This window comes from Periplaneta americana, chromosome 16 (genome assembly GCF_040183065.1).
Source record: "Periplaneta americana isolate PAMFEO1 chromosome 16, P.americana_PAMFEO1_priV1, whole genome shotgun sequence".
Taxonomy (NCBI): Eukaryota; Metazoa; Arthropoda; class Insecta; order Blattodea; family Blattidae; genus Periplaneta; species Periplaneta americana.
The window spans coordinates 186916632-186943714 of NC_091132.1; the positions used below are offsets into that span (position 1 = coordinate 186916632).

Consider the following 27083-nt stretch of genomic DNA (forward strand, 5'->3'; position numbering starts at 1 on the left):
TCATCTTTATGCTCACACAATCATTATCCAGTTCTGCAGAAGAAACTTCATCTTCATCCGGAGTATTGTCATCCATTGCTGGAGATATATGTGTATTCCTAATCGTCGTCCGAAATTTTACTTTCCAGCTGTAGAAGTCTTGCCAACTCATGAAAATATGTTTAGTAGTTCATAGGATTCTGCTTAGATGGCAGATTACAATCATATTTACGATAATAAAACAATTTAAGCAACGGGTCTATTGGACCCATGTTATGTAAAAGTGTAGTATATATGAACACGAATAAAAAACATATATAAAATCAAAGAATAAAATACCAAATGTGCTATAGGTGTATAAAGGAAGTAACAAGAGTAGCATACCTAGTGGGCAGAGTCACAATGTGAATTAGTTATTTAGATAATAATTATTAAATATGCCGCCGGGTCCAATCGACCCATGTCATGCATCCTAGGGTTAATATTATTCAAACCAGCTTACAAAAAGCTAAACTTGGAAGCCATTTTTAGCAAAATCATGTGTGCTTGAGCTGTAAAAACATCAACAGTTTTTGAGAAAATTTTCCTTATGCAAGACATAATTTAACATAGGACTGAAAATTGTCGAATTTTGACCAATTTTATCAACTTTCATTTTCGCGCTAAAAATGTAGGGTTACATGAGGAGTATTTTCGTGAAAATTGTATCTTAATATCTTCATTATAAGCACACTTTTATATAATTTGGTAGAAGTTGTGTTAATGCACGAGTTATGTGTAACAAAAACTTTAAATTTAATTATTTAAGAAATACATTTTCTATGTTTTCAACCACAAGTATTCGTTTTATTTCTCAGTGTTAAAGCTGGAGTGATGAAACTTCGTATACTGATTCATTAATATCTCTGTTGTGAAATGGAGCATTTGATTGGCTGTATTCAGGATAGTTTTATTGCTAGAGAATTATACGTAAAGCAGTATTATTTTTTATTAATGATTCATCATTAAAAGACATTATATTTCTTACAAATGAACAAATTAGAGTAGAGCATTACTAATGCTCCACTGCACAAAATGCAGTGTTACCTTTACAGAAAAAAAAAGACTTAAAAGATTTTTTTTTTTTGTAGAACTGGAATTTTTACTAAGAAAATTAAATAAAACAAAATAAGTTCATTTATTTTAAGTGTTTATGGGAAAAGATTGAAATTTACAATGTGTCATTATTAGGGCTAGATTTTGATGACCTATATATAAATCATAAAAAATGTCCTAAAAACAATGCATTTATGACCTAAAAATCTTTCAAACATGCCCTTAAAAATGCACTAAAAGTTGATCTTATATTCTAAAGTTGGCTTAGTAAGAGTTTGTGTTACTTAATATTTAGACTAGTAATTAAATTAAATTGTAGTACCAACATTTAAGTTTATTTAATTTTACACAATTTTTTCTAAGTTGTACACTTTAATCAATTATTTCACCTGATTTAGTTCCATGTAGTCCCCCACAAGGCCACTCTTATACGGAATTAGCAGGTATAGAGGAGTCTATATTGAGGGGAGGTTGGACTGATCCATTACATGGGGTGTACTACGTTAAAAGGCAATATTTGTGTAGAAAAACGATTAAAATATTATACAAAATAATGGGTATTAGCCAGCGGCGTAGCTCGGTCGGTTAAGACGCTTCCCTGCCGATCCGGAGTTGCGCTCGGGCGCGGGTTCGATTCCCGCTTGGGCTGATTATCTGGTTGGGTTTTTCCGAGGTTTTTACCAACCGTAAGGTAAATGTCAGGTAATCTATGGCGAATCCTCGGCCCCATATCGCCAAATATCATATCACTATCACCAACACCATCAACGCTAAATAACCTCGTAGTTGGCACAGCATCGTTAAAACCAAATAAAAAATAAAGGGTATTAATGGACAAAATATGTAGACAAAATTTCAAAGAAATAAACATTATTTTATATTAATAATGGGGATTTGTGGCCAAAATTAAATGAAAATGCCTAAAAAATGTTCGAATAACACAAAAGATGCTCTTATGAGATGAAACAGTCAAAAAAATACAAAAAAATGGCGTAACAAATATGTCTTAAAACACTCAGTTTATCACATAACATATAAATACTAAAGCAGCTACGTTTCTGGCTTACTAGAAAAAAGATGCAACTTCATCAAAATCCTAGCTCTAGTCATTATGATATTGATATGCATATTCAGTAAAAATTTAAAGTCTCTAGCTAGAAATTTCAGTATCGCATCGCCTTAAACGGATTTATTTTTGTTTTCAGCAATTTGACATCTTAATTTATTGTTCAACTCTCCGCATTTCAGTCTAGCTACTGGTTATGTATGTCCTTCAACCGTGATGATTGCTTTCTTCCAATGCCGCGTTTGCCTTCTCTCTTGGCCTTCATAATTAATTTTATAACCTGATAACAATCATTACGTAATATGTCCTAGATATCATATCTTTCTGCATTTTTTAGTTGTTAAGAATTCGCGATTCGTGTATATTCTTTTTAGCACTTCTGTATTAGATTTTCTGACAAATCCAAGGTATTTTTCGGTGTAACCACATTTCAAAAGATTAAAGAAGGTGCATGATATATTTTATCTTAAAAGAGTTCATGTTTTGACACCATTTAACAATGTAGGTCAATGCAGGCTATCCCTTATCTGACAAGGAGAGGACACGCTCTGTATATCACAGAATTAAATAAGATTTTGTGACATGAAAGTACAAGACACACTGTTTAAAGTCATACCTGGTATGGGTGGCCAATTACCCCTCGTTTTGGAAACATTGGCTATTGCTTGTGACATACTTCCGTTAGGTGTCTAATAGGAAAACATTAGACTGTGTAACGGCGTAGTTCGTATGGTTGGATGCTGAGTTGTTATGCAGGCAACTTGAGTTCGAATCCCAATGCCTTCTCATTTTTAAAGCTTATTATTATTATTATTAATTTTTTTATTCTCTTTCAGTTGTCAGTTCCTATATTCAAAGCCATGTTGAAATATGCGTGGTATGCATCAAAATTAATAAACGAATGAAGTGTTTGTGAATGTGAAGGATATCTGTTTCGCAGCAGAAGTGCGGAAAAATGTGTGTGACTGTGGACAACCTTCTTTCATTTGCTGTACATGGTGCAGGAAATACGTATGTTTTGTGTGTTTTTATGACATTTATCATAATGAATCGGGTACAAAAAGAAGTGGAATAGAAACAGAACAGACGCCAGTGACACATCTTACCTGCCTACATGAGCAATATTTCATTGTTTATCCTTTACAATACAATGTTAGCTAATTATAATTTGTTTAAAACATGATGAAGCGTTCAATACATTGAGAAATATGATATGTAAATAGATTACTGTGATCATAATATTAATAATTATTAAAAGAAAAAAAAATAGGACCAGTTAAGATACGAACTTAGGTTGCCTGGATAACAACTCAGCATCCAACCATATGGGCTACGCTGTTAAAGAGTCTAATGCTTCCCTATTGAGCACCTAACGGAAGTATGTCACAAACAATAGCCAATATTTTCAAAACGAGGGGTCATTGGCCACCCATACCAGGTATGACTTTAAACAGTACGTCTTGTACTTTCATCTCACACAATCTTATTCCATTCGGTGATATACAGAGCGTGTCCTCTCCTTGTGAGTTTCAAATTGAAGTTTTCCATAGTGGGAGTCCATTAAAAATATAAATGAATGTGTAACTTGTACGGACGGCAGAAGCAAAAAGTAATTAAGTTGTGAATGTGTAGTAATATTTTAATATGTTTGTACAATGAGAGGCGATAAATTGGTGTTACACATAATACTATTATAATCAATACTCATCTCTTACAAATCGTACTTCATTTTTGCCATATCGTAAATCACAATAGTAATAAGCATGCAATCTAATAAACTAATACTAAGGAGAAATGTAAACTTAAGGGAGTTTATACAGTAACGCCCAATTCTATAAAACTCCCTGACTAAAGATAAACTTTGATCGGAGATCGGAAGTGAACCGAGTTCAGACACTTCTTCTATTGTATAAAACATGTCCGCGATCAAATTACGCATTTAAGTTCACGTGAAAAGGATTTGGCAACATCGCATAAACAGGTGAAGTATGTGATGCGCGGGCCATGTTGTACATGTTTGTTCAGTGCTGCTAATTTAGCGACTTTAACTCTTTTTCAACGACAATTTCTTTTAACTGTTACATGGCTTAAATAGGGATTTAGCGACCTTTTTAGCACCCCATAGTGACAAAATTTAATGTTTCTTTGTTGATAATGAGAAATCTAGCGACTTTCCAATTAATTTTTGGCGACTTTCCGTGCACTCTGTTGGAGACACTGGTTTGTTTTGTGCACTGTAAAAAATGGCGGACAATAAGAAGGTTGACCGTTCTCCAAATTGTTATCATGTTATGGTGTTTGATACTGCTAAACATAATAAAGCTTTATAAAACGACAATTTTCGTTTAGTAATACAGTTAATTGAAAATTTATGAATGTACCTATCATATCCACTAATAATTAATGGTTGTTATAAACATAATATAATTATAGGTTATGTTATTTTATACTATTGAGCCTTATAAAATATAAGAATGTGTATTAAGGCAAGAAATTGAAAAAAAATCATATTATATATATATATATATATATATATATATATAAATGTACCTACCATATCTACTAATATTAATAGTAATGGTTATTCTTTTTGCACAATCTGCCACTCGCATATTTCAAACAGAAAAGAAATAAGTGAACTTGGATCATCTAACTTAATCGGAGAAATTTCTTCAGTCAAAGTTGACTTAATTTAAGACAAATTAATCTCAGATTATACTTTATACAACACAAAATTCCAAGTTCAGCTAGAACGAGGATCAATTTAACTTCTGATCTAAGATCAAATGTTTTATACAATCGGCCCGTAAGAATCGTTAAGAAAAAATATTTTTTTTATTGTCTCAATCAAATCAGACAAATTTCTTCGAGAAACAAAACACTGGTCAAAACACTAAAATTCGCTCCTCGTTTTCTTGCCACTTGCCTTTGCCACAATCAGTTGTCTCCGTGTTTAGAAACAAACATCTGGCAAGTTGGTACTTGTTTTCCTTGTCACCAGTCAAAGCAGTTTTAAGAAACAGGCCCCCCTAGTATCCATCCCATTAGAGGATTCCTGGAAATAGTTGAGATGCTAAACCTCGCCGAGTTAATATTCATATCTCAGTATTGTTCGGAAAGGAGGAATGCGAATAGAGTAATTGCATTACATAAACAGAGAAATACAGGGTGTTCGCCAAATAGGTAGGTAATACCAGTCTAGTATATAGTCACGAAGCTCAATACGTATCGAAAAGTATTGGGAATAAATTTGAATAAGAAAAAAAAAAAGGTTTCCTTCCCAGGCAGGATTCGAACCATGAAAGTCTTAGTTACCAGTATATCGTGCTCCGGAGTGAACAAGGCTCTGAAATCAGCTACAAGGGTCGGTCCGGTTTTTTTGCCACTACTGTACAACACCATACCTATCTGGAATAGGTCCCTGATTGTATAATTGAATATTGTGGTTACTGATTGTTGTTTAATAAACACACAAAAGTAATTCGTTGGAAAATTGAATTAATCTTGTTTTCGAACAAAAAACTAGTACTTTTTAAAATCATAATGGCTCAGGAAATATCAGGCACACCACAGGAAAACCTTCGAACTCCTCCTCGAAACAAACTGTTCACAGTGAGGCAGACAAATAACAGTTCGGAACAGGTTACAATTTGTTTCCTTTGTTTAGTTCAGTGTTGAGTTCCCTTTGGTTGGTAGCACTGCAAGACGGGAATAGTTCCCTCCGGTCCACTCAAGAAGGATCAACAAAATTTTCGGGGATAGTACATCTATACCAGGCCTGCATAAACAGCACTCAACGAGCGCACGCGCTCCTTCGGAGCGGGAGAGCTGTGTTTACCGCTCGCCGAAACGGAGAGGAAGATACGTCAGAATGACATAGACTTGCTATAGGTAGAGGAGAGGGAAACGACCACTCAGTTATCTAGTGGAGTGCAGTGTGTAGGCCTATTCTCAGTAACTGTTTCACGTTGCTTACCTACTGCTACAGTACAGTATGGAGGAATCTAAAAGACGGAACATAACATTTAACGATTTACAGCTCGAACGTATTGATCTTCAATGTGACCTAAGGGCTAAAGATCGTTTGAATAATACTACTAGCCTGGTTGAGTTTTACAAGACTAAACATTAGCAATAATATCTAGGACTACACAGGCTGGCTGTGAAAATGATTGCTATGTTTGGCTCAACATTTATATTTGTGAGCAACTGTTTTCTATAATCAACTTTAATAAAGGCAGACGTCGAACATCTGTAACTGATGTTTCATTACGATCTGTAGGCTACTGTTCCTTTCAACTGCCAACAGCATAAAACCTCGTTTTGATGTACTGATAAATAAAAATATAACAAAATGATATTGTACATTTAAGTAGCTATAGAATTTCTATTAAAAAATGGGAGTATAAGGGTACAGTACATCAGTTATTCATAGATTTCAAAAAGGCATATGACTCGGTTAAGAGGGAAGTATTATATGATATTCTTATTGAATTTGGTATTCCCAAGAAACTAGTTCGATTAATTAAAATGTGTCTCAGTGAAACATACAGCAGAGTCCGTATAGGTCAGTTTCTATCTGATGCTTTTCCAATTCACTGCGGGCTAAAGCAGGGAGATGCACTATCACATTTACTTTTTAACTTCGCGCTAGAATATGCCATTAGGAAAGTTCAGGATAACAGGCAGGGTTTGGAATTGAACGGGTTACATCAGCTTCTTGTCTATGCGGATGGCGTGAATATATTAGGAGAAAATACACAAACGATTAGGGAAAACACGGAAATTTTATTTGAAGCAAGTAGAGCGATCGGTTTGGAAGTAAATCCCGAAAAGACAAAGTATATGATTATGTCTCGTGACCAGAATATTGTACGAAATGGAAATATAAAAATTGGAGATTTATCCTTCGAAGAGGTGGAAAAATTCAAATATTTTGGAGCAACAGTAACAAATATAAATGACACTCGGGAGGAAATTAAACGCAGAATAAATATGGGAAATGCGTGTTATTATTCGGTTGAGAAGCTCTTATCATCCAGTCTGCTGTTCAAAAATCTGAAAGTTAGAATTTATAAAACAGTTATATTACCGGTTCTTCTGTATGGTTGTGAAACTTGGACTCTCACTCTGAGAGAGGAACATAGGTTCAGGGTGTTTGAGAATAAGGTGCTTAGGAAAATATTTGGGGCTAAGAGGGATGAAGTTACAGGAGAATGGAGAAAGTCACACAACACAGAACTGCACGCATTGTATTCTTCACCTGACATAATTAGGAACATTAAATCCAGACGTTTGAGATGGGCAGGGCATGTAGCACGTATGGGCGAATCCAGAAATGCATATAGAGTGTTAGTTGGGAGACCGGAGGGAAAAAGACCTTTAGGGAGGCCGAGACGTAGATGGGAGGATAATATTAAAATGGATTTGAGGGAGGTGGGGTATGATGATAGAGACTGGATTAATCTTGCTCAGGATAGGGACCGCTGGCGGGCTTATGTGAGGGCGGCAATGAACCTTCGGGTTCCTTAAAAGCCATTTGTAAGTAAGTAAGTATAGAATTTCTATTACTTCTGAAAAATAAATAATTCTTTATTAATTAACAATAGTCCAAGATAGTTTTGCAAACACTGAACGGGAATTCATTTCATAAGCACTCGTAATAGTACTTCCTTTTGTGTATATTTTGTACGAGATCACCCCTTCTTCCAGTCCATCCTTATACAGAGCGCAGCTAATATCTGCATTCCGCTCATGAGCTGTGAGCCGGCTCGGAGAGCGCAAACCTTGTGCAGGCCTGGTCTATACGTTCGGTACAGAGTGCCATCCCAGAAACTTGACACATTTGCAGGCGAGTTTTATCGAGCTTTTAATATCTAAGCTACAGGGCACATTCCAATGAAGTAAACAGCAATCGACATGAAGAATCAATGTGACCTTGAGTTGGAGCGAGTGACGTCATCTAGCGATACGCAGAGGAGAGAATTTGCACGAATTGGAGAGTCTCGCGGCAGCCGAGACAGTGTGACTCGAGAATGTGAGATAGAACGATCGCATTGGTGCCAAGCGATTCGTAACGAACCAGGCTACAATCTCAATTTAGCAACAATCAGCAATCGATAATTTGAATTGGTGCTCGCAGAAACATCGTTTGGAAATGGACAAAAACTGACTTTTGAATTCATTAAATAAAGGAGATACCATTTCCTTTGCATTAACATTTTTGTTACGAAATAAAGGAGATATTTTCTTTGCATTAATATCTTTGATTTACATTAATATTAATTCAAAAGTTAATTTTTCTCCATTATAAACAGATAATGTTTAGGTGAGGGGTTTGGACTTTTTTTTCCATTGCTGGTTGTCACAATCAAAAAATTAAGACACAACGTTTTCGAAGGGTGGTTCTCCCTTCGTCTTCAGGTGGAAGGAAGGAGAGAAGAGAAAAAAATCTATTGTTGGGATCGTTACGTACAGCTATTCTGTATGACTGATCATCGATTCCTGGCTTCTCTCCTTCCTTCCACCTGAAGACGAAGGGAGAACCACCCTTCGAAACGTTGTGTCTTAATTTTTTGATTGTGACAACCAGCAATGGAAAAAGTCCAAACCCCTCACCTAAACATTAACAATCCACCATTGCTTTCTAACCCCTCATTTAGATCATAAACAGATAGTGGTTAGCCCGTTTACGCGAGCACTCAATGAATATGGAAAACATTCGAGAGTGTTCTTGAGTGAGGAGAGGAAAGTCACAATATGCAAGGATATGCAGCGGAATTTGGAACGGTAGTAAAATGCATATAATTGTAACTGATTACTAAACGTGAGTGCATTTCTTCATTCTTATGCCTTACATCCAACACCCCCGGTCAGCGCGTCTGGCCGCGAAACCAGGTGGCCCGAGTTCGATTCCCGGTCGGGGCAAGTTACGTGGTTGAGGTTTTTTCCGGGGGTTTCCCTCAACCCAATATGAGCAAATGCTGGGTAACTTTCGGTGCTGGACCCCGGACTCATTTCACCGGCATTATCATCTTCATCTCATTCAGACGCTAAATAACCTGAGATGTTGATAAAGCGTCGTAAAATACCGTAACCTACTAAAATAAAAAAAAAAATCCAACATCCCATCCCGCGAGACGCATTCATGCATAAAACTTGCGGCCATGGATAAATATAATAGGATGCGAAACTGCGGTCAGCACCATCTGGCGGCGGGGGGCTGAAATAAGATGATCAGCGCCCAACGTCGTAGGTGGTGAACATTAGAACTACGTGTTGGGTACATTACCCAGGGTTCTCTATTTATCCGTTCGAGATATTGCTCGAAGAGACAAGATGGCAGACAGAAACTTGCTAATAAGTGAACATAAAGTGATACTACGTGTGTATAAGCAGTGTATGTTAAACAGTGATGTTTATGGACGTTGTAAAAATAGTGTTGTTGAATGTATTGTAAAGTAATAGCAATATAATAAATTGAACTATCTAAATAGTTTTTGCACTTTTCCATTACGCTGTATACTAAATACCCAAAGAATACAATCCCAATTATCTAACCTTTTGCTTTATTTTCTATCTCTGTCTGGTTATATTTTAATTGGGTAGTGTAAAATAGATCGTTTCTTTTATCTTCTTGTTAGTTCCGGTAAGAATTTTCAATGGAAGATGCTGTAAGGAATAAAAATGCAAATGTTTTATTTTAAATTCGGTTAGTTTGAGAATTGGGATTAGGGGCGGTAGGAGGGAGGAAGGGAATACTTTCTGCGTAGTTCAACATTTTCGTCACTAGGTGCGCTGCTAAATGCATGGGGTAATTAGTTTTTCTTTTCGCTACTTGGTGCGCTGCTAGATGAAATAAGTTCTCCACCGCCCAACAGATGGCAGCAAGATCAATTTCTACATTAGCGCCTCTAGCATGTGTTACGGGAAACTCAGTAAGTTTCGCATCCTATTATATATTTATCCATGTTGCGGCTCTCTCCGATAGCGCCTACCCCGATGCTTATTTTTATGTCGTCTGCCTATCCCCAAACATTTACAACACATTAGGCAACACCATGTATACAGTAGAACCTCTATTATCCGTGGTAATGAAGGGACTGAACTCAACGGTTAATCTAAAAATCGGATAATCCGTACTATGAATGATTTACATCAATTAAGTGTATCATACAGTTTCGTACATAATTTAAAGTTCCTGCCATGCTGCAACCATTGATGTCTTCACACTAGACATATTATGCTCGTAATTAATAACAAACACAATGAAGTACAGTAATATGTAGCTCTTTATCCTTGCTTTCTATTAAATCGCTCACAGCTGTAACGCCAATCTCGTATTCTGATGCGACATATACCACAGTTTCTCTTTTCAAAAGCCGCTCAATTATTTGTACATTTTTTTTGTTTTTTATTTTACTTTTCTTCTGACATTCGTGGAAGACATTTTGCATACAAGTAATAGAGTACGGCCACTCGAACAGGAGGACTATATTGAATGGTGCACGGGTTTGCAGTAATGTGTAAGTTCTTGGGGACATTTTTCTGAAAGCAGATTGTGACTATTTTACAATTTGGGAAAAAACACTCTCCCATAAGTAACTGTTTATGGTTGCCGACAATGACGAAAGCATTCCTACTACATATTGTGTAATGGTAGTGGTAAAGGATTGCAATAACTCTATCTATAAAAAAATACGTGGAGTACTAACGTAATGTACAGAACTTTGTATTTGCTCTGCAACAACAAAAAAAAAAGCGTGAGGAAGACAGTCGGATAATCCGCAGATCGGTTAATAGGGTGACGGATAATCGGGGGTCTACTGAAGTGTTATTTAAAGGTCAGGAAGATTTTAAAGTCCTGCAAGCTTTTTTAAGGACGGGTCCTTAATTTGCTGTTATTCGTCCCGCTCCAACGAGCATGGCTCATAGATGTCACTACTGCCGAGAAATCACTTAGTTTGTCAGGGACTATCCAGAGTGCACCACAGGAGGTGGTTCTACATTACACTCGTAATGAATAAGTATGATGATGATGATGAATTGTTGGAATGTCGCAGGGGAGCCGGAAAACCCTGTGTGTCCGGAACACGGGCTTGCCCAAACAAGTTATAAATTCGGGGTGGATAGACCGGGGTTCTAAACAACCCGAACTCTATGGCTTATAACCTCAACGCGTTGTCACTGAGTACCATGGTCCAGCGTTTCTCAAACTTTTTTGAAGTCGGGACCACTTTTTAAAGTCAGAACAGTTCCGCGGACCACCTTACTCTTGTTTCCTTCGAAAGCAAATTCATAATTTTTGCAGCATATTTTAATACCAGTATACTTATATTTAAAAATAGAATTAATTAATTATAATACTTTTCTAATTATATTTTTTGTAGCCAATCACAGGTAACTTTTGTGAGAGATCCTGCGTATTTGCTTGTTTTCCGCACAGAACCAATACGCGGTAAGTGTGAAATACCACATTCAGTATTCCCAACGTAACACACATAACAATTTCCCTCTTCTTACCGCTTAAGCGCGACATTCATTTTACTGCTTTAGACTTTTAACATATTATTTTTAGAGACGTTTAACAAAGTAATAATTATAAATTGGAAACTTACCACTGCAATTTCACCTAAATTGCAATGTTAATTATTGTTTTTAAATATTTGCAAAAATTAAGTAAAGTCTACTACTCCACGAAACTTATTGCATTCCTGATACAAGTAACATTAAGGAAGCCGTGAAAAAATCAACGAGATTCCAGTTGCCGATGTTATTACTGCAATATGTTATATAAATAATATTGTTAAAATATTAAAATGAAAAATAAATCATTACATAACCTTACCGTTTGTTTTAAGTTCGCATTTATGGACTGGGGGGAAAAAAGACAGACGTATATCACGGCCTGCTGGAGTATAGTAAACACAGAAAATATTTTACAGCAACAATGTTGAAGAAAGATATTTTGGTGTTCCGAAGTTGGCGTCATTAAACAGAAACCAACATGGAGATTTCATTGCAACTAATTAGAAATTCGTCTTTCAGGTATGTAATAAACGATCTTGGCACAAAATAATGTACGATACACGAGCGGTATGTTTGTTTTCATGTTCTCGGAAATTAAAAAAGCTCAACTACGTTTCGCTTTTTCAATCTTTTCCTCGACCATGAAAACGTCAACATACCGCTCTTGTAACGTATATTACTAAAACAAATTCTGTGCATTGTTGATTCATCGCTTGCCTGTTAGCAGTTAGTTGTTTGAAATCCTTCTTATGTGGTACACGCTAGTAGTTGTCCATGTCTCTGTTAAATAGTGACCATTATAAATAATGGAAAACTGGCTTCGATCCGGATCTTTGAAAAGAAAGGAACATGATACGCTTCACTTAGGCAGTGCTAATAGTTCAGAAGCTGTGTGTGAAGAAATATATTAAAATCAGTGATTATAGTGCCATTATAGAAATATCTAGTCCTAGTGGTAGCTATTCAAAGAAGAAATACTTTCGTAAATATGACAAGAGTTATTTGGAACTTGGATTTACTTGGTGTGGGAATGAGAGTGAACCAAAACCTCGGTGCGTTGTCTAAAATTTCTTAAATTTTCATTTGGAAAAAGAAATAAAAAAATAATGCAGAAACATGCCTGATTTTCAACAAGTAAAGATGCAATTTGGCACGTTCTATTTATTGGTGTACGACGTATAGGAAAAGATGGCGAGAAATGCCACGTTCATAGTGCTTTAAATCCCTCTTTTGTTGCTGAGAGTAGAGTGGGTAGACGGGTAGGATAAAAAATTATTTCATAAAATATTAGTAACACTGGGAGAAAAATTGAAAAGCCATTGTCATGTGTCATTTCCAAACTCTGAGATTTTCAGCTGTAGTGTGATATGCAATTCTTTTGAATTTCATTTCTTCTTCTGTCTTTTTTGAAGGACCACCACTCGAGGACCACAGGTGGTCCGCGGACCATAGTTTGAGAAACGCTGCCATGGTGGTTCCTACCGGAAGTTTAACATTAACGATACAGCAATAGACTAAGTCAACTTAAGAATCTAGAGCTTGCCATTACAATACTATCCCTATAATTCCACTGTGAGGCGTTACATCAGAATGCAAACGTCGCTGACACTCAGTTTTCTTTTCACATCCCCATGTTTCACTCTCACTGCACAAGAACGTGGAAATGATTAGCTTTGTCAGGAAATTCCAGAATAAGTGGAATCTTCCAGAAGTTGATGCTGACATTCCATTAGACGCAGATTCATTAGACTACGAGATGAATCCTGTGACAGCCCTGAACAGTGTTATGTAACTGAGTTATGCAACCGGACACAAGGCCTGCCTGCATTGTGTTTCATTTCGCACGACAGTGTCCTTATCGCGAAGCCAGCTGCTGGGACGAGCAGTTCTGGGCGGAAAGCAGTGGTGCAAATGAATCGTACAGAGGACGAAGGAAATACAACACTGCATACAAAACAAAAACACTGAGCTATGTACTGATACTTTGCTATGCAGATATAAAACAAATGAAAGCAATGTGTGATAACTTGCTATGTAGATATAAAACAAATCATTGCAATGTGTGATGACTTGCTAAGTAGATATAAAACAAATGATTGCAATGTGTGATGACTTGCTATGCAGATATAAAACAAATGAAAGCAATGTGTGATAACTTGCAGAAAACAAATAAATGCAATGTATTATAACTTGCTACGCAGATATAAAACAGACGTATTGTGTGATAACTTGCTATAAAGATATAAAATAAAGTATAGCAATATGTGATAACTTGTTATGAAGATATAAAACAAATGAACGTAATGTGTGATAACTTGCTATGCAGATATAAAACAATTGAACGCAATGTGTGATAACTTGCTATGCAGATATAAAACAACTGAACGCAATGTGTGATAACTTGCTATGCAGATATAAAACAATTGAACGATATATATATATATATATATATATATATATATATATATATATATATATATATATATATAAAATTTTAGTTGGTTATTTAACGACGCTGTATCAACTACTAAGTAACGCAATATATGATAACTTGTTATGCAGATATAAAACAATTGAACGCAATGTGTGATAACGTGTTATGGAGATATAAAACAATTGAAAGCAATGTGTGATAACTTGCTAAGCAGATTTAAAACAAATGACCACGATACGTGATAACGTGTTATGCAGATATAAAACAAATGACCAAAATGTGTGATAACTTATGCAGATATAAAACAATTGAACGCAATGTGTGATAACGTGTTATGGAGACATAAAACAATTGAAAGCAATGTGTGATAACGTGTTATGGAGATATAAAACAATTGAACGCAATGTGTGATAACGTTTTATGGAGATATAAAACAACTGAACGCAATGTGTGATAACGTGTTATGGAGATATAAAACAATTGAAAGCAATGTGTGATAACTTGCTAAGCAGATTTAAAACAAATGACCACAATGTGTGATAACTTGTTATGCAGATATAAAACAAATGATAGCAATGTGTCATAATTAGCTATGCAGGTATGAAATATATGATTGCATATAAAACAAATTATAGCAATGTGTGATAATGAAATATATGATTGCAATATAAAACAAATGAAAACAATCTGTGATAACTGACAACTTACTATAGAGATATAAAAAAAATAGGAACAATGTGTGATAACTTACTATGCAGATATAAAACAAATGATAGCAATGTGTGATAATTAACTATGCAGGTATGAAATATATAATTGCAACATTAAACAAATGAAAATCTGTGATAACTGATAACTTGCTATGCAGATATAAAACAAATGAAAACAATGTGTGATAACTTGCTATATAGATAAACAAATGAAAGCAATGCTTGCAGGTATGAAACAAATGAACGTAATTAACGATAACTTGTTCTGCAGATATAAAACAAACTATGTATGGTAATTTGGTATGCAGGTATAAAACAAATGAATATGATGTGTAATACGCTATGCATATATAAATCAAATGAACACAAAGTATAACTTTCTATGTATATGTAAAATGAAGCAATGTGTCGCACGTTGCTTTGGAAATATAAATAAATGTGTTCTTGTGAATAGACTACATAAAGAAAAAATTAACGCACTGTGTTATGTTTTGTAATGGGAATATGAAACAAGTGTCGCACTTCGAGATGTTATGTTTTGTAATGGGAATATGAAACAAGTGTCGCACTTCAAGGTGTTATGTTTTGTAATGGGAATATGAAACAAGTGTCGCACTTCAAGGTGTTATGTTTTGTAATGGGAATATGAAACAAGGGTCGCACTTCGAGGTGTTATGTTTTGTAATGGGAATATGAAACAAGTGTCGCACTTCGAGGTGTTATGTTTTGTAATGGAAATATGAAACAAGTGTCGCACTTCAAGGTGTTATGTTTTGTAATGGGAATATGAAACAAGTGTCGCACTTCGAGGTGTTATGTTTTGTAATGGGAATATGAAACAAGTGTCGCACTTCGAGGTGTTATGTTTTGTAATGGGAATATGAAACAAGTGTCGCACTTCGAGGTGTTATGTTTCGTAATGGGAATATGAAACAAGTGTCGCACTTCGAGGTGTTATGTTTCGTAATGGGAATATGAAACAAGTGTCGCACTTCGAGGTGTTATGTTTTGTAATGGGAATATGAAACAAGTGTCGCACTTCAAGGTGTTATGTTTTGTAATGGGAATATGAAACAAGTGTCGCACTTCGAGGTGTTATGTTTTGTAATGGGAATATGAAACAAGTGTCGCACTTCGAGGTGTTATGTTTTGTAATGGGAATATGAAACAAGTGTCGCACTTCAAGGTGTTATGTTTTGTAATGGGAATATGAAACAAGTGTCGCACTTCAAGGTGTTATGTTTTGTAACGGGAATATGAAACAAGTGTCGCACTTCGAGATTAAGTCGCTCCTAGATACAACACTGAAGGAAATGAAAGTTTTAATTTGACTAACACCTGGAAGCACATAGAACGGACCTTCTTCCTGCGACAGAGTGGTCACGCGAAATCTCCCCGTCTTGAACGTCTTGCTGCTGACGGCCTCTATCAGCGACACCTGGATCTCGCGCAGAATCTCGCTGGCGACCTCCGCGACGCGCCCGCCGTAGCGGGGCGCCGGGGTCTCGTCTTCGTCCTCAGACTCCGAGAAGCTAGACGCGTGATCCCCCGCATTGCCCAGGAGGTCCTCGAGGTCCTGCGAACTGGAGGAGGCCTCGGCGTCGCTGCTGTCCGATTCGCTGGACGCCTGGGACGAGCACCGCACGTCCTCCACGTCCGACTCCGCGCACTCGGGGGGCAGGCCCTCGGGGAACTTGCGCCGCACGCGGGGGGTGGGCGCCATGCCGTAGTGGCACCGAGAGTCCTCGCTTCGACGCCGCCGCTTCTTGCGCGCACAGGAGCAGAGCAGGCTCATCACGCACTGAGCCCGCTGGCTGCGCGCCCTCGAAATAGACGCCATCTGCTTGGGCGTCCGCCAGCACCCGACCAACAAGCGCAACGCCCACGCCAAAACGCAGCCCGCGTATTTATAAACACGCATCACTTAAAAACCATTACCCAAACCTCCAAGTGTTGTGTTATTCCTGCAACAATCAACCGAACCCTGTACCACTTTGTTCAAATCCTAACATCGATTAGGGGAGTGGTGGGTACAGTGAGACACAAAATATTAAGACATATGTATGCAAGTGATAATTGAAGTATTTTTAAAATCAAGTGCAATAGAAATAGACATTAAAACATGGAGTATAATAATACATAAACAAAAATGTTAATAGATGAAGGACATAATATACAATATGTGTTTGTCAAAAAAATGCAAATGTCTCACTGTTCCCATTCAGGAGGGTACAGTAAGACCCCACAGGGTTTATTAACGGACATTGAAATGGTTTACATTTATTTCAAAAGAAAACAAAAACTTGCTGTCACTTTATCTTGACATGTTCTGTAGGCTTATTTAGAATCATTTTGATGTCTGACTTCGAAACCATTGAAACAACTGGAACATTTGGAAAAGTGAATTGTCCATTACATTTCAAACTTTTGTGAAAAAATGAAATGAATTTTTGGTGACAACAAAGCTTATCATTATAAAAATTTAATGTAATTCTTTATTATTTTTTAACATTTTTTTTTAATTTTGTGAATAATTTTTTATTTATGAAACCATTAAAATGTAATGTATCCATTATTTTTAACTACAGTTCCTAAATTGGTTACTAGTATCTTCATTTTTAATGTTAGTTATTGGTAAATGTAATATAATTACAGTTTATTTTTGCAAATTACTGGTACATTGGAACAGTGAGACGTCTCAGTGTACCCTTCAATGGCATGTCTCATTGTTCTCTTTACGCATAGTTCATTTAAAAATGACGCCATCACTTCAAAATTAAAACAAGAAAGATGAAACTTTGCCAAACATAATCTTAAATACCATAGTATTAGGTAACAAAACATTCATATTTATATCTCATTTGTATATCCAATATAACCTTCATTAAACACAAGCCAAAATTTTACTTCTAGAGTGAAAAATTACTAATTATTTTTTCATCACTCACCTTTATAACTAGAATCAAATCGAGTATGAAAATACTCTTACTTTACTCATGCAATATACAACTCCACTGTTACCAACATCTCAACATCAAAATTTAACATCTAATAAAACAATGTCTCACTCTTCTCCCTGTCTTACTGTACCCACTTCTCCCCTACTATATAGAACTTATTTTCATTTAGTTGGTAGAAACCGTTAGAAAGTGGAAGTTCCTCCCCCCACCAACAATCTGCTTCCACCCATATTGAAGTATAATGCAAAACCCTTATTAAGACTTAGGATTTTTCAAAATAACTAAACGCTGTTACGAACTAACAAAATTTAAAACTTTTATAATCAAATCCCCAATAAAAATTGCAATATTATACTTTTATACTCGAATTCATACAAAATCTATCACAAGTCTGTAGTTCTATAATCAAATCTCCACGAAACTACATAGAAAATTAAGAATAATGCTCAAATCCCTACGAAAACTATCAAAATTCTGTAATTTCATAATTACATCCCTACAAAAACTATCCACATTCTATATACAAGGTGTTTCCGGGATGATGTTACAAACTTTCAGGGATGATGGCGAAGGGCACGTGTATCAATTTGAGATAAGGAACCCTGGTCCGGAAATGACCGAGTCGAAAGTTATAAGCAAAAATAGTTGTGTGGAAATGGAGTTGTAATCTGGCACCACGTGCCCTCCTTCCCTTAATCTTTGGAACATTCGTGGAAAGATTGTATGGGCCGGATGTCTCCTACGTGGGTACTTGTCCCGATACAATCTGTGAGCTTGTCTACTGTTCCCATAGGCTCATCCGTATTCGAAAATCAGGTCTGCTTATTCCGCTCTCGTGTTCCTCCATTTCACTAGAACTGATCGACTGGACACTGCAACTTGTACACATACACTGCTGTCTACAGACGTGCATATCAGGACCGACCATGTCCGTTACACATTACGCTATCTGCATTGCTTTAGTGTGGTTTCCTGTCCCCAACCCTCTGACAGCGCACTGAATGAATACTGTAAGTAAATAACGTCAGATGAATACAGTATGTATAAGATGTACAGATAAATACATATAAATAAGGTGTACAGAGGAATAAAACTATTTCATTTTCACACAACTATTTTTGCTTGTAACTTTCGACTCGGTCATTTCCGGACCAGGGTTCCTGATCTCAAATTGATACATGTGCCCTTCACCATCATCCCTGAAAGTTTGTAACATCACCTCGAAAACACCCTGTATATATATTTTTTTGTAGAACATACATTGTAATTATCTTCATTATTGTAGTATAGACCTATATCTAGCCTTTCCTATAGAAATATAGAAAAGTTAACAGTATTGCAGTATTTTCAACTCTCTTCTGTGAAAAAATGGCGTAATTTAAAAAAAATGAATGCTTCGTTCTCGTACAATATTTAAACACTAACCATGGAACTCAAGAGAACGTATTACCGTACAATATACACGAATATTGTCACATTCCAGCAAGAGATGCAAGGTACGGATAGTTTTTGTTTATTATCTCAAAACTGTTTTTCTGAGTTACGCCCTTCTTCCAGCTAACCCCTCAATTATTCTCGGCCTTGGTAACCTCACTTGTACATCATAATCATTATCTTCTATTTCATCAAGGATTTTAATAAATTCTTCCATTTTATAATTTTATTTTACAGATACTGAAGTAAAATACTAACATTCGAAACTAAACTTTTTGCTAGAAAAATCACAAATATCTATATATATAATTTGAACTGGTAATGGAAATTACGGGAAAACGGCTGAACGGATTTTAATAAATGGCCCCTCATTTTGAAGCTTGGAACCCAAAGTTTTTCGGAAAAGTAGTAGTTTTCAGTGAAATGTCAATTTTCCTACATAATTTTCCTATTTTCCAAAATCCATCTGTTGTCAGTTTTGAGAACTAATGTTATTGAATCACTGCCGACTCGATTGAATTTTTAGAACAAAACACAAAATACAATAAACAATAGGCTATTACACGAAGGCCATGACCTGTAGGATTGCCGACATATTTAAAGCTCAATTCAATTTGTTATTAAAAACTGATTCTGCAGTGTATAATTTTCTGAGTACAGCTGTGTAATGGATATTCAAATCTACGAAACCTGAGGTGGTTTGATGACATTATTACCATTAGAAATTAAATATTACTATAGTTAATATCATGATGCGTTTATTTTTCATTAATTGTACATAATATTGATGCTATATTGAAGACATGAAGGTGAAACGTTTTGAGGTTATGTAAGTAAATGTAGAGAATATCTTAATTTAGATCTTCATTTCTATAATTTACTGAGTGGCTGCTATATATAACTACAAAACTTAAGATAATAATATTGTTATTAAAAATCAAATATTTTTATACTTATTAACCCAGTGGGGTTTGGTCTTTTTCATATACTTAATGGCGGTGTAGTGTAGATATTGATATGTGTCATTGTCTTCATAGTGCAAAAATTACAGTTCCTAAGGAAAGATAAAAAGGTATTACTTACTGATAAAATAAGAGGCCTAGAATAGTAGGATAAAATGATTTTACGCTCTACATTTCAAGTTCTACATTCAGCAGCTATACGAAAATGCTATTGTTCGAAAGCTTAGCAAACCTGACATTTTTTTAACTTTTGCCTACAATCCACAATGACCTGAAATAGCTACTGCTATCGTCCTGACATTGATACTTGTGTTTTCGCGTTGAAACTCAAAAACTGAAGTTGGATAGGTTCAAGAAAAAGTATTTGGCCTAAAAAAATCCATTCAGAGGGAGTATGTTTCATTATTATGGAAGCAAATAACTATCGAAAAGACAAGTATTCTTCATTGACAATAAATCTGAAAAATGTTTATTTGAACGACTAACGAACTTAGTTTGCAGCAGCATTTGCTGCACAAGCCACTAGTTTTAATATAATGTCAACGAAGTTTGACACGAATAACAGTTTAAACCTACAATACAGACGATTTAAGTTTGGATCACTTTTAATCTTGATACAAAGTTTAAACTAATATGAAGAAAATGATTTTTAGTTTAAACTCGGGCTTAACCAGCGCCGAATAAATAAATGACTAATATAATAAAACACTGCAGATACCATATGTATGCTGACGACTTGCAAATTTATTTGCATTTTCCCCCTGACGAGACTAGTGACGCAGTAAACAAAATAAACGAAGACTTGATTTCGATTTCACTGTGGGCACATAAATTTGGATTAAGGTTAAATCCAGAGAAATCGCAAGCAATCGTAATGCGACATAATCGTCTACGAAGCACTCTTGATAGTAGTACTACTGGGTGTTCAGTTCAAAGTGTGTCATGGCTCGCTGTATGCCGTCATGTGGCTAGCCGATGAGCCTAGAGAATTCAATCTTCCTACACTTCCGCAGAGATGTATAACCTATGAGGCAGAGAAGTTGCCTAGCAAGTACGGCGTTCATTCTGAAGAGTACGTACCGATACGTACGATAACGCCGGTAGTGGCAGGAATGTGAACTGTTTGGAAATACGTACTGTCGGGATATGGGGAGAGGGTTAAGACGATTACTTACGTATTTGTTGACATTAACTCCGACGGTCAACATGGACACGGAGCATTTGATTTGTGTTGTGGAATGTTACCGTACGCAACCGATGATAACAAATACCCTGCGTACGACTTGCCGGCGCAAAACACAGTTCGAAAGAGGTTATGGTAGCACACAGACCGTACAGACCGCCATCTGTTGCTACGACGTTCAAGTTATACCGTACACGTTCTCAAGTTCAGATTGAAAAACGCCTTAAATAATAGGCAACTTCTCTAACATATAAGCTGAAACTCGCTTCAAATCGGTGACCCAACAACAGTGACGTCATGACACACTTTGAAATGAACACCCAGTATACCACATATAATATTGAATGGGATTATTGTTAAATACAGTGAAACAGTTAAAAATCTTGGCATTTTTATGGAGAGCGATCTAAATTGGAACACTCAAGTAACACACATTTGCAGAAAAATATTTTCTCAACTTCACTCCTTGTTCCATATCAAAGAATTTCTACCACATAGTCTAAAAAAGAATCTTATTCAGACGCTTGTAATGCCCCATTTTGGTTATTGCGGTTCCTTGCTAACTAATGTAAGTTCACTCTTAGCTGAGAGACTACAACGTGTTCATAATGTGTGCATACGATTCATCTGCAATACTCGTAAATTTGACCATATAACACCTTCCCTCCAGTTACTTTCATGGGTGCGTCTGAAGGAACGAAGAACAATACATTCACTGTCTCTTCTGTTTAGAATCATGCATACTTCTACTCCTAATTATCTGTTATCGCGCTTTCAATTTCTTACAACTCTTCGAAACCGACATCAAGCACTTCTTTCTATCCCTCATAGAACGTCTTTATACTCATCTTCCTACACTTACTTACTTACAAATGGCTTTTAAGGAACTCGAAGGTTCATTGCCGCCCTCACATAAGCCCGCCATCGGTCCCTATCCTGTGCAAGATTAATCCAATCTCTATCATCATACCCCACCTCCCTCAAATCCATTTTAATATTATCCTCCCATCTACGTCTCGGCCTCCCTAAAGGTCTTTTTCCCTCCGGTCTCCCAATTAACACACTATATGCATTTCTGGATTCGCCCATACGTGATACATGCCCTGCCCATCTCAAACGTCTGGATTTTAAGTTCCTATCTTCCTATACTGTAGAAATACCTCGCCTCTGGAATTCGTTACCTAATGATGTCAGGGACTACCGGACTTTATCACAATTCAAAATTAAATTGGAAAATTTTGTCTTAGTTAATGTTTTTAGGTATTGCTAGAAGTATTGATTTGTGTTTTTTTTTTCTTTTTCTTTTTTAATCTAGATTAAAATTGCAAATTTCTTGTTTATGTTAATTAGTTAGGATACAATTAATTATGATACTTAATCACTCATTTAAAGTTTGTGTGACTGCAACCTGTGTATATTTTTGTGTGGCTTTACTTTGTTTACAGTTTTTCTCTCTCTTTATTTCTTGTATAACTTTATTTTGTATATAGTGTATTTTTTCTGTTTATTTCTATTATTGTATTTGTATTCCTGGTGCTGTGGAAGAAAAGGCCTGATGGCCTTAACTACACCAGAATAATTCTATACTAATAATAAATCTGTAGCCGAAATTTTTCTGGTAATTTTCGATTTTCAAAAAATAATTGGTCCTAACATATATAATTAACCACCCTGAAACTGAAAATCTTTTTTTTTTTTTTTTTAATTTTTGTTTGTATGTCTGTCTGTATGTTTGTTACCTTTTCACGCGATAATGGCTGAACGGATTTCGATGAAAATGTAATATAAATTACGTTCGTCGTAACTTAGATTTTAGGCTATATGGCATTCAAAATACGTTATTTAAAAGGGTGGTTATAAGGGGGCCTGAATTAAATAAATCGAAATATCTCGCTTATTATTGATTTTTGTGAAAAATGTTACATAACAAAAGTTTCTTTAAAAATGATTTCTGATAAGTTTTATTCTTTGAAAAATATTGATAGGACTGATATTTAATGAGATAAATGAGTTTTAAAATTAAAATAACTGCCATCTAAGGCGGTGTATTGAAATAAAAAACAAATGACTTCGTCTATAAGGCGCCTTGGACACAACAATCGAAAGCTATGAAACATAGCCTACAGACAATGTTTCTGTGTTTGCATGAAGTAATATCGGAAGCTAAATTAATCGATTTGTATAATTAATTATTATTTCATCATTGGAAAGTGTACTTTCTCTGGATGGACATAATGCTATAATGTTACTACAGTAACTTGTGAGTGAATTGAGGACAGGTAAGATTAAAATAGCTTGTTATGCACAGAAAACTTGATAGGTTATTCTGTATATTCATTTCCTGTATTTCTTAAAATAATGTTTATGAACATATTCATTTTTATCTCTGAGAATTAACGAACAACGAGAGTGTATTGATTTAGTATGCAGTAATAGTACGTTAGCTTAGCAATCCATTATTTTTATAATTCAAATTTTAACTACGCACAATTGAATCGTGTTAAAATACATAAAATATATATGCAATAAATGCAATGCAAAAAAATTGGGTAATGAGCCAAGCAGATTATGTTGCGCTGTTGTAAAAGTTGTTCCTCCTGAGATTCAAGAGCTCCCACAACAAATTAAAAACTTTCTAATTCGAGTACATCCGTTATCAACACACTTTTTACATAATATAATATAATATAATATAAACATAATAATAAATCTATAGCCAAAATTTTTCTGTTAATTTTCGTTTTTCCAAAAATAATTGGTAATAACAATTAAGAAACATGTTAAAGGAATTGTCATTGCACCAAATGAGTGGTCTCTGGATCAAAATGATCCTATTTTAATATTTTAAATACAATTTAAATTAAGTAACATATTAAACGATTTATCCTTCTATCAAACACGAATGTTCCCTGGATCAAACGTCCTATTTTAATTCTTTATATTTATTTCTTACGGGTGCAGCGGAGCGCACGGGTACGGCTAGTAAATAAATAAATAAATAAACCCAGGTTTAAACTCATTTGAAGAAAACGTCCCTTACAATAATATGAAACAAATATTTCTGAAAAATACTTTTCATTGGAAATCCCAGTTTTCCATGAATGCCTTCCGTGCCAAATCCCCGATACGCAAGCGAATCCAAAGTTTCGGGGTTACATCTGCGTAACTACAATGTTATTTATTTGTGCGTGAGGCGTAGTTTTGTGAATGAACGGACTGTCGGAGGCTGTGGAGGTCGGGCCGGCCTTCCTATTAATACTCGAAGCCGGTTTGCTTGTAGGTCACGAGATGCCGTGTCCTACTTCACCGTCTTGGGCATTCCTTCCGTTTGGTGTGGCGAGTCTGTCTCAATTACACTAACAAGACACGATGCTCTGCTGTTATTACCACACTGCCCAAACAGCGACCTCCTTAAAAATAAGCTGTATCTAAACTACATACGAGGGTCGTACTGAAAGTCATGACCAACCCATTGCTATAAATCTTAAGTTTTATTTTTTAGGATAAACCAGGTACCGGTACATCATCTTAATCTATAGCCAGAATGCTGCATTGGAGTTAAATCGCTCGCTTCAACTCGGTCGAGTGTCGCACCCTCAAGTGAGATAAGATCGGTCGTGATACGCTCGTAATAAATAGAAGCACAATGCAAGGCCATCTCTAAGGAGCGGATTCCTATGTAATTAAATATTATTTTTGCGTGTGATAAAACACAATTAATAAAGTTAAAAACTCCGAATGTCAAGTTTCAAGTTTAAAACCCGAATTTTATTTCACATAAAAACACATATTTTCACAAAAAATTTATGTAAATACATATTTTCAGGAAATCTATTATAAACAAATAAATCTTGGAGATTTTTACTTAAATAATTTGTTTACAAATATTTTAAAACTATAGTCCCGTCGCTCTTATTTCCGGCAGCCAATCACGTTGCAGGTCGGCTACATTTAAACGTGTGCGTCTTGTGATTCGCTATTGATGATGTAATGAATTTCCTATGGCTCGATAAATACTTAATATAATCGCCCGCCATTTTGCCTCTTTTGTTGGCGTTCGCAGAAATCACAAGAGGACGTTATTTGCTCAATTACAGTGCGTTTGATTTATTATCATAGGAGCTACAACATAATAATGTTTAACGGTGAAGCAAATAGATTCCTCATCTGTAGCTCGGGAACGAAAGAACAAAAATGACGAACGATACTACATACCTAGACTTTATAGAGCCTTCACTTCCTAAGACGTAAGCAAAGGGGAGGAGTCACACCGGAAATAACAGCGACACGACTATAGACCAATTATATCACTCAGAAATACGTTATCTTTTAACATTTCTTGGTTGCTTCGTGTTTCTATGGGCTGTGTGGTGTATCCGTGATCCATTTTTTGTAATAGTATCGCCTCAAGTTCTGAGAATTGCTAGGCAGCATATCAGTGTTATTATATGAGAATAAATTAACATGGACAAGAAGGAGAGATTTTGAATGTTTATTGTTGCTGAAGAAGGTTTCATTCCGCGCTTTGTTTGGAAACACAACGAATAAGAGCTCGGGTATGAACATTATTTAATTTACACAAATCTCTCGCCTCTCGTTCATGCCTATGAAGTGAGGAAATACATCTTGTTGTGATTCCCAGTTATCGGAACATAACCATAAGCTGCGTAGTGAAGACGTGGTGGCGTCGCTATAGGAAGTTTTTCTCCGACATTGTCAGTCAGTAGCTAGAAACATTTTTTTAAGTTAAGACGTGTGTATATTAGCCTCTTAAGATGTCTAAAATCAAATCGAGTTTAAGATCGCGTCTACAGCAATATGTAGATGAATTTAAAAACATTTTTCCTACCGACGGAAAAGTGTTATCTTGCCATTTATGTGGTAAATCAGTAAGTGCAGATCAGAGCTCTCAGGTAACCCAACATTTGTCTGGAAACAAGCACATTGCCGCTGCTTCACGTGTGAATTCACGGCAAAACAGTGGATATAAAAAATGTGTAAAGTTGCTCAAGTATTGGAGGATGTGCCTGTAGGTGAAATTGACGGTGTATGTGTTTGTGACATTCCTCTCTTTAAATATGCACGTCTGACGTCCTGTGACGTGGAAAGATCGTTTTCACAGTATAAGTCGTTGTTCAGAGATAATGGGCATGAATTTGTGATGGAGAATTTGGAAATTACCTTTGTTGTTCACCGCAATTCTCGGAAAACTACTAGCAACTGATACTCAAGTGTGATTGGTGAGTACCTAGTAACATTTTTTCTTCAAGCTAAAGGTATTTTTGTCATATTTAAAAAATACATATTTTTTTTTTATTTTTAGCAAATATTTTCGTACTTTTTGGCACAAAAAAATAAATATATTTAAATTTTTAGCACATAAAAATCCGCTCCCTAGTCATCTCACAGACATGTCTTATCTTGTATGGAAGGCGACAGATAAGATACACATATGTTTTGCTCACACAGTAAAAATAAGGCTTTATTTTCTGCGTTTATGGCAAACGTTTAATGGAACAGTCAATGGAACGTACCAAAACAGGAACATGAAGTTATAAATAAAATAGTATGAAAAACTTCGATATACAGTTATTATTGATAATTAATAATTATTCAATATTTGATTTACCACATATATAATATGATAGGTCCATACATAGTGTTCCGCATATATACTGCGACAATGTAGAAACGTTTTACAAATATTATTGATATAGCAGTAGATTAATAAC

At 35.7% G+C, this 27083-nt stretch overlaps 1 protein-coding gene across 4 annotated transcripts in view; it reads right to left on the reverse strand.

Annotated features, from left to right (window-relative positions):
- The window catches only part of LOC138692244 (protein PALS1-like), a 304119-nt gene that overhangs the window by 142724 nt on the left and 134312 nt on the right, over positions 1 to 27083 (reverse strand). Inside the window, exon 1 of one of the 4 annotated variants that reach the window (XM_069815381.1) lies at positions 16172 to 16748. The exons of the other annotated variants lie outside the window; for them this stretch is intronic. Coding sequence (XP_069671482.1) covers positions 16172 to 16733 — 562 coding nt within the window. The 5' untranslated portion in view covers positions 16734 to 16748. Of the gene's footprint in view, positions 1 to 16171; positions 16749 to 27083 lie in introns of those variants that run through there. 4 annotated transcript variants of the gene reach the window in all.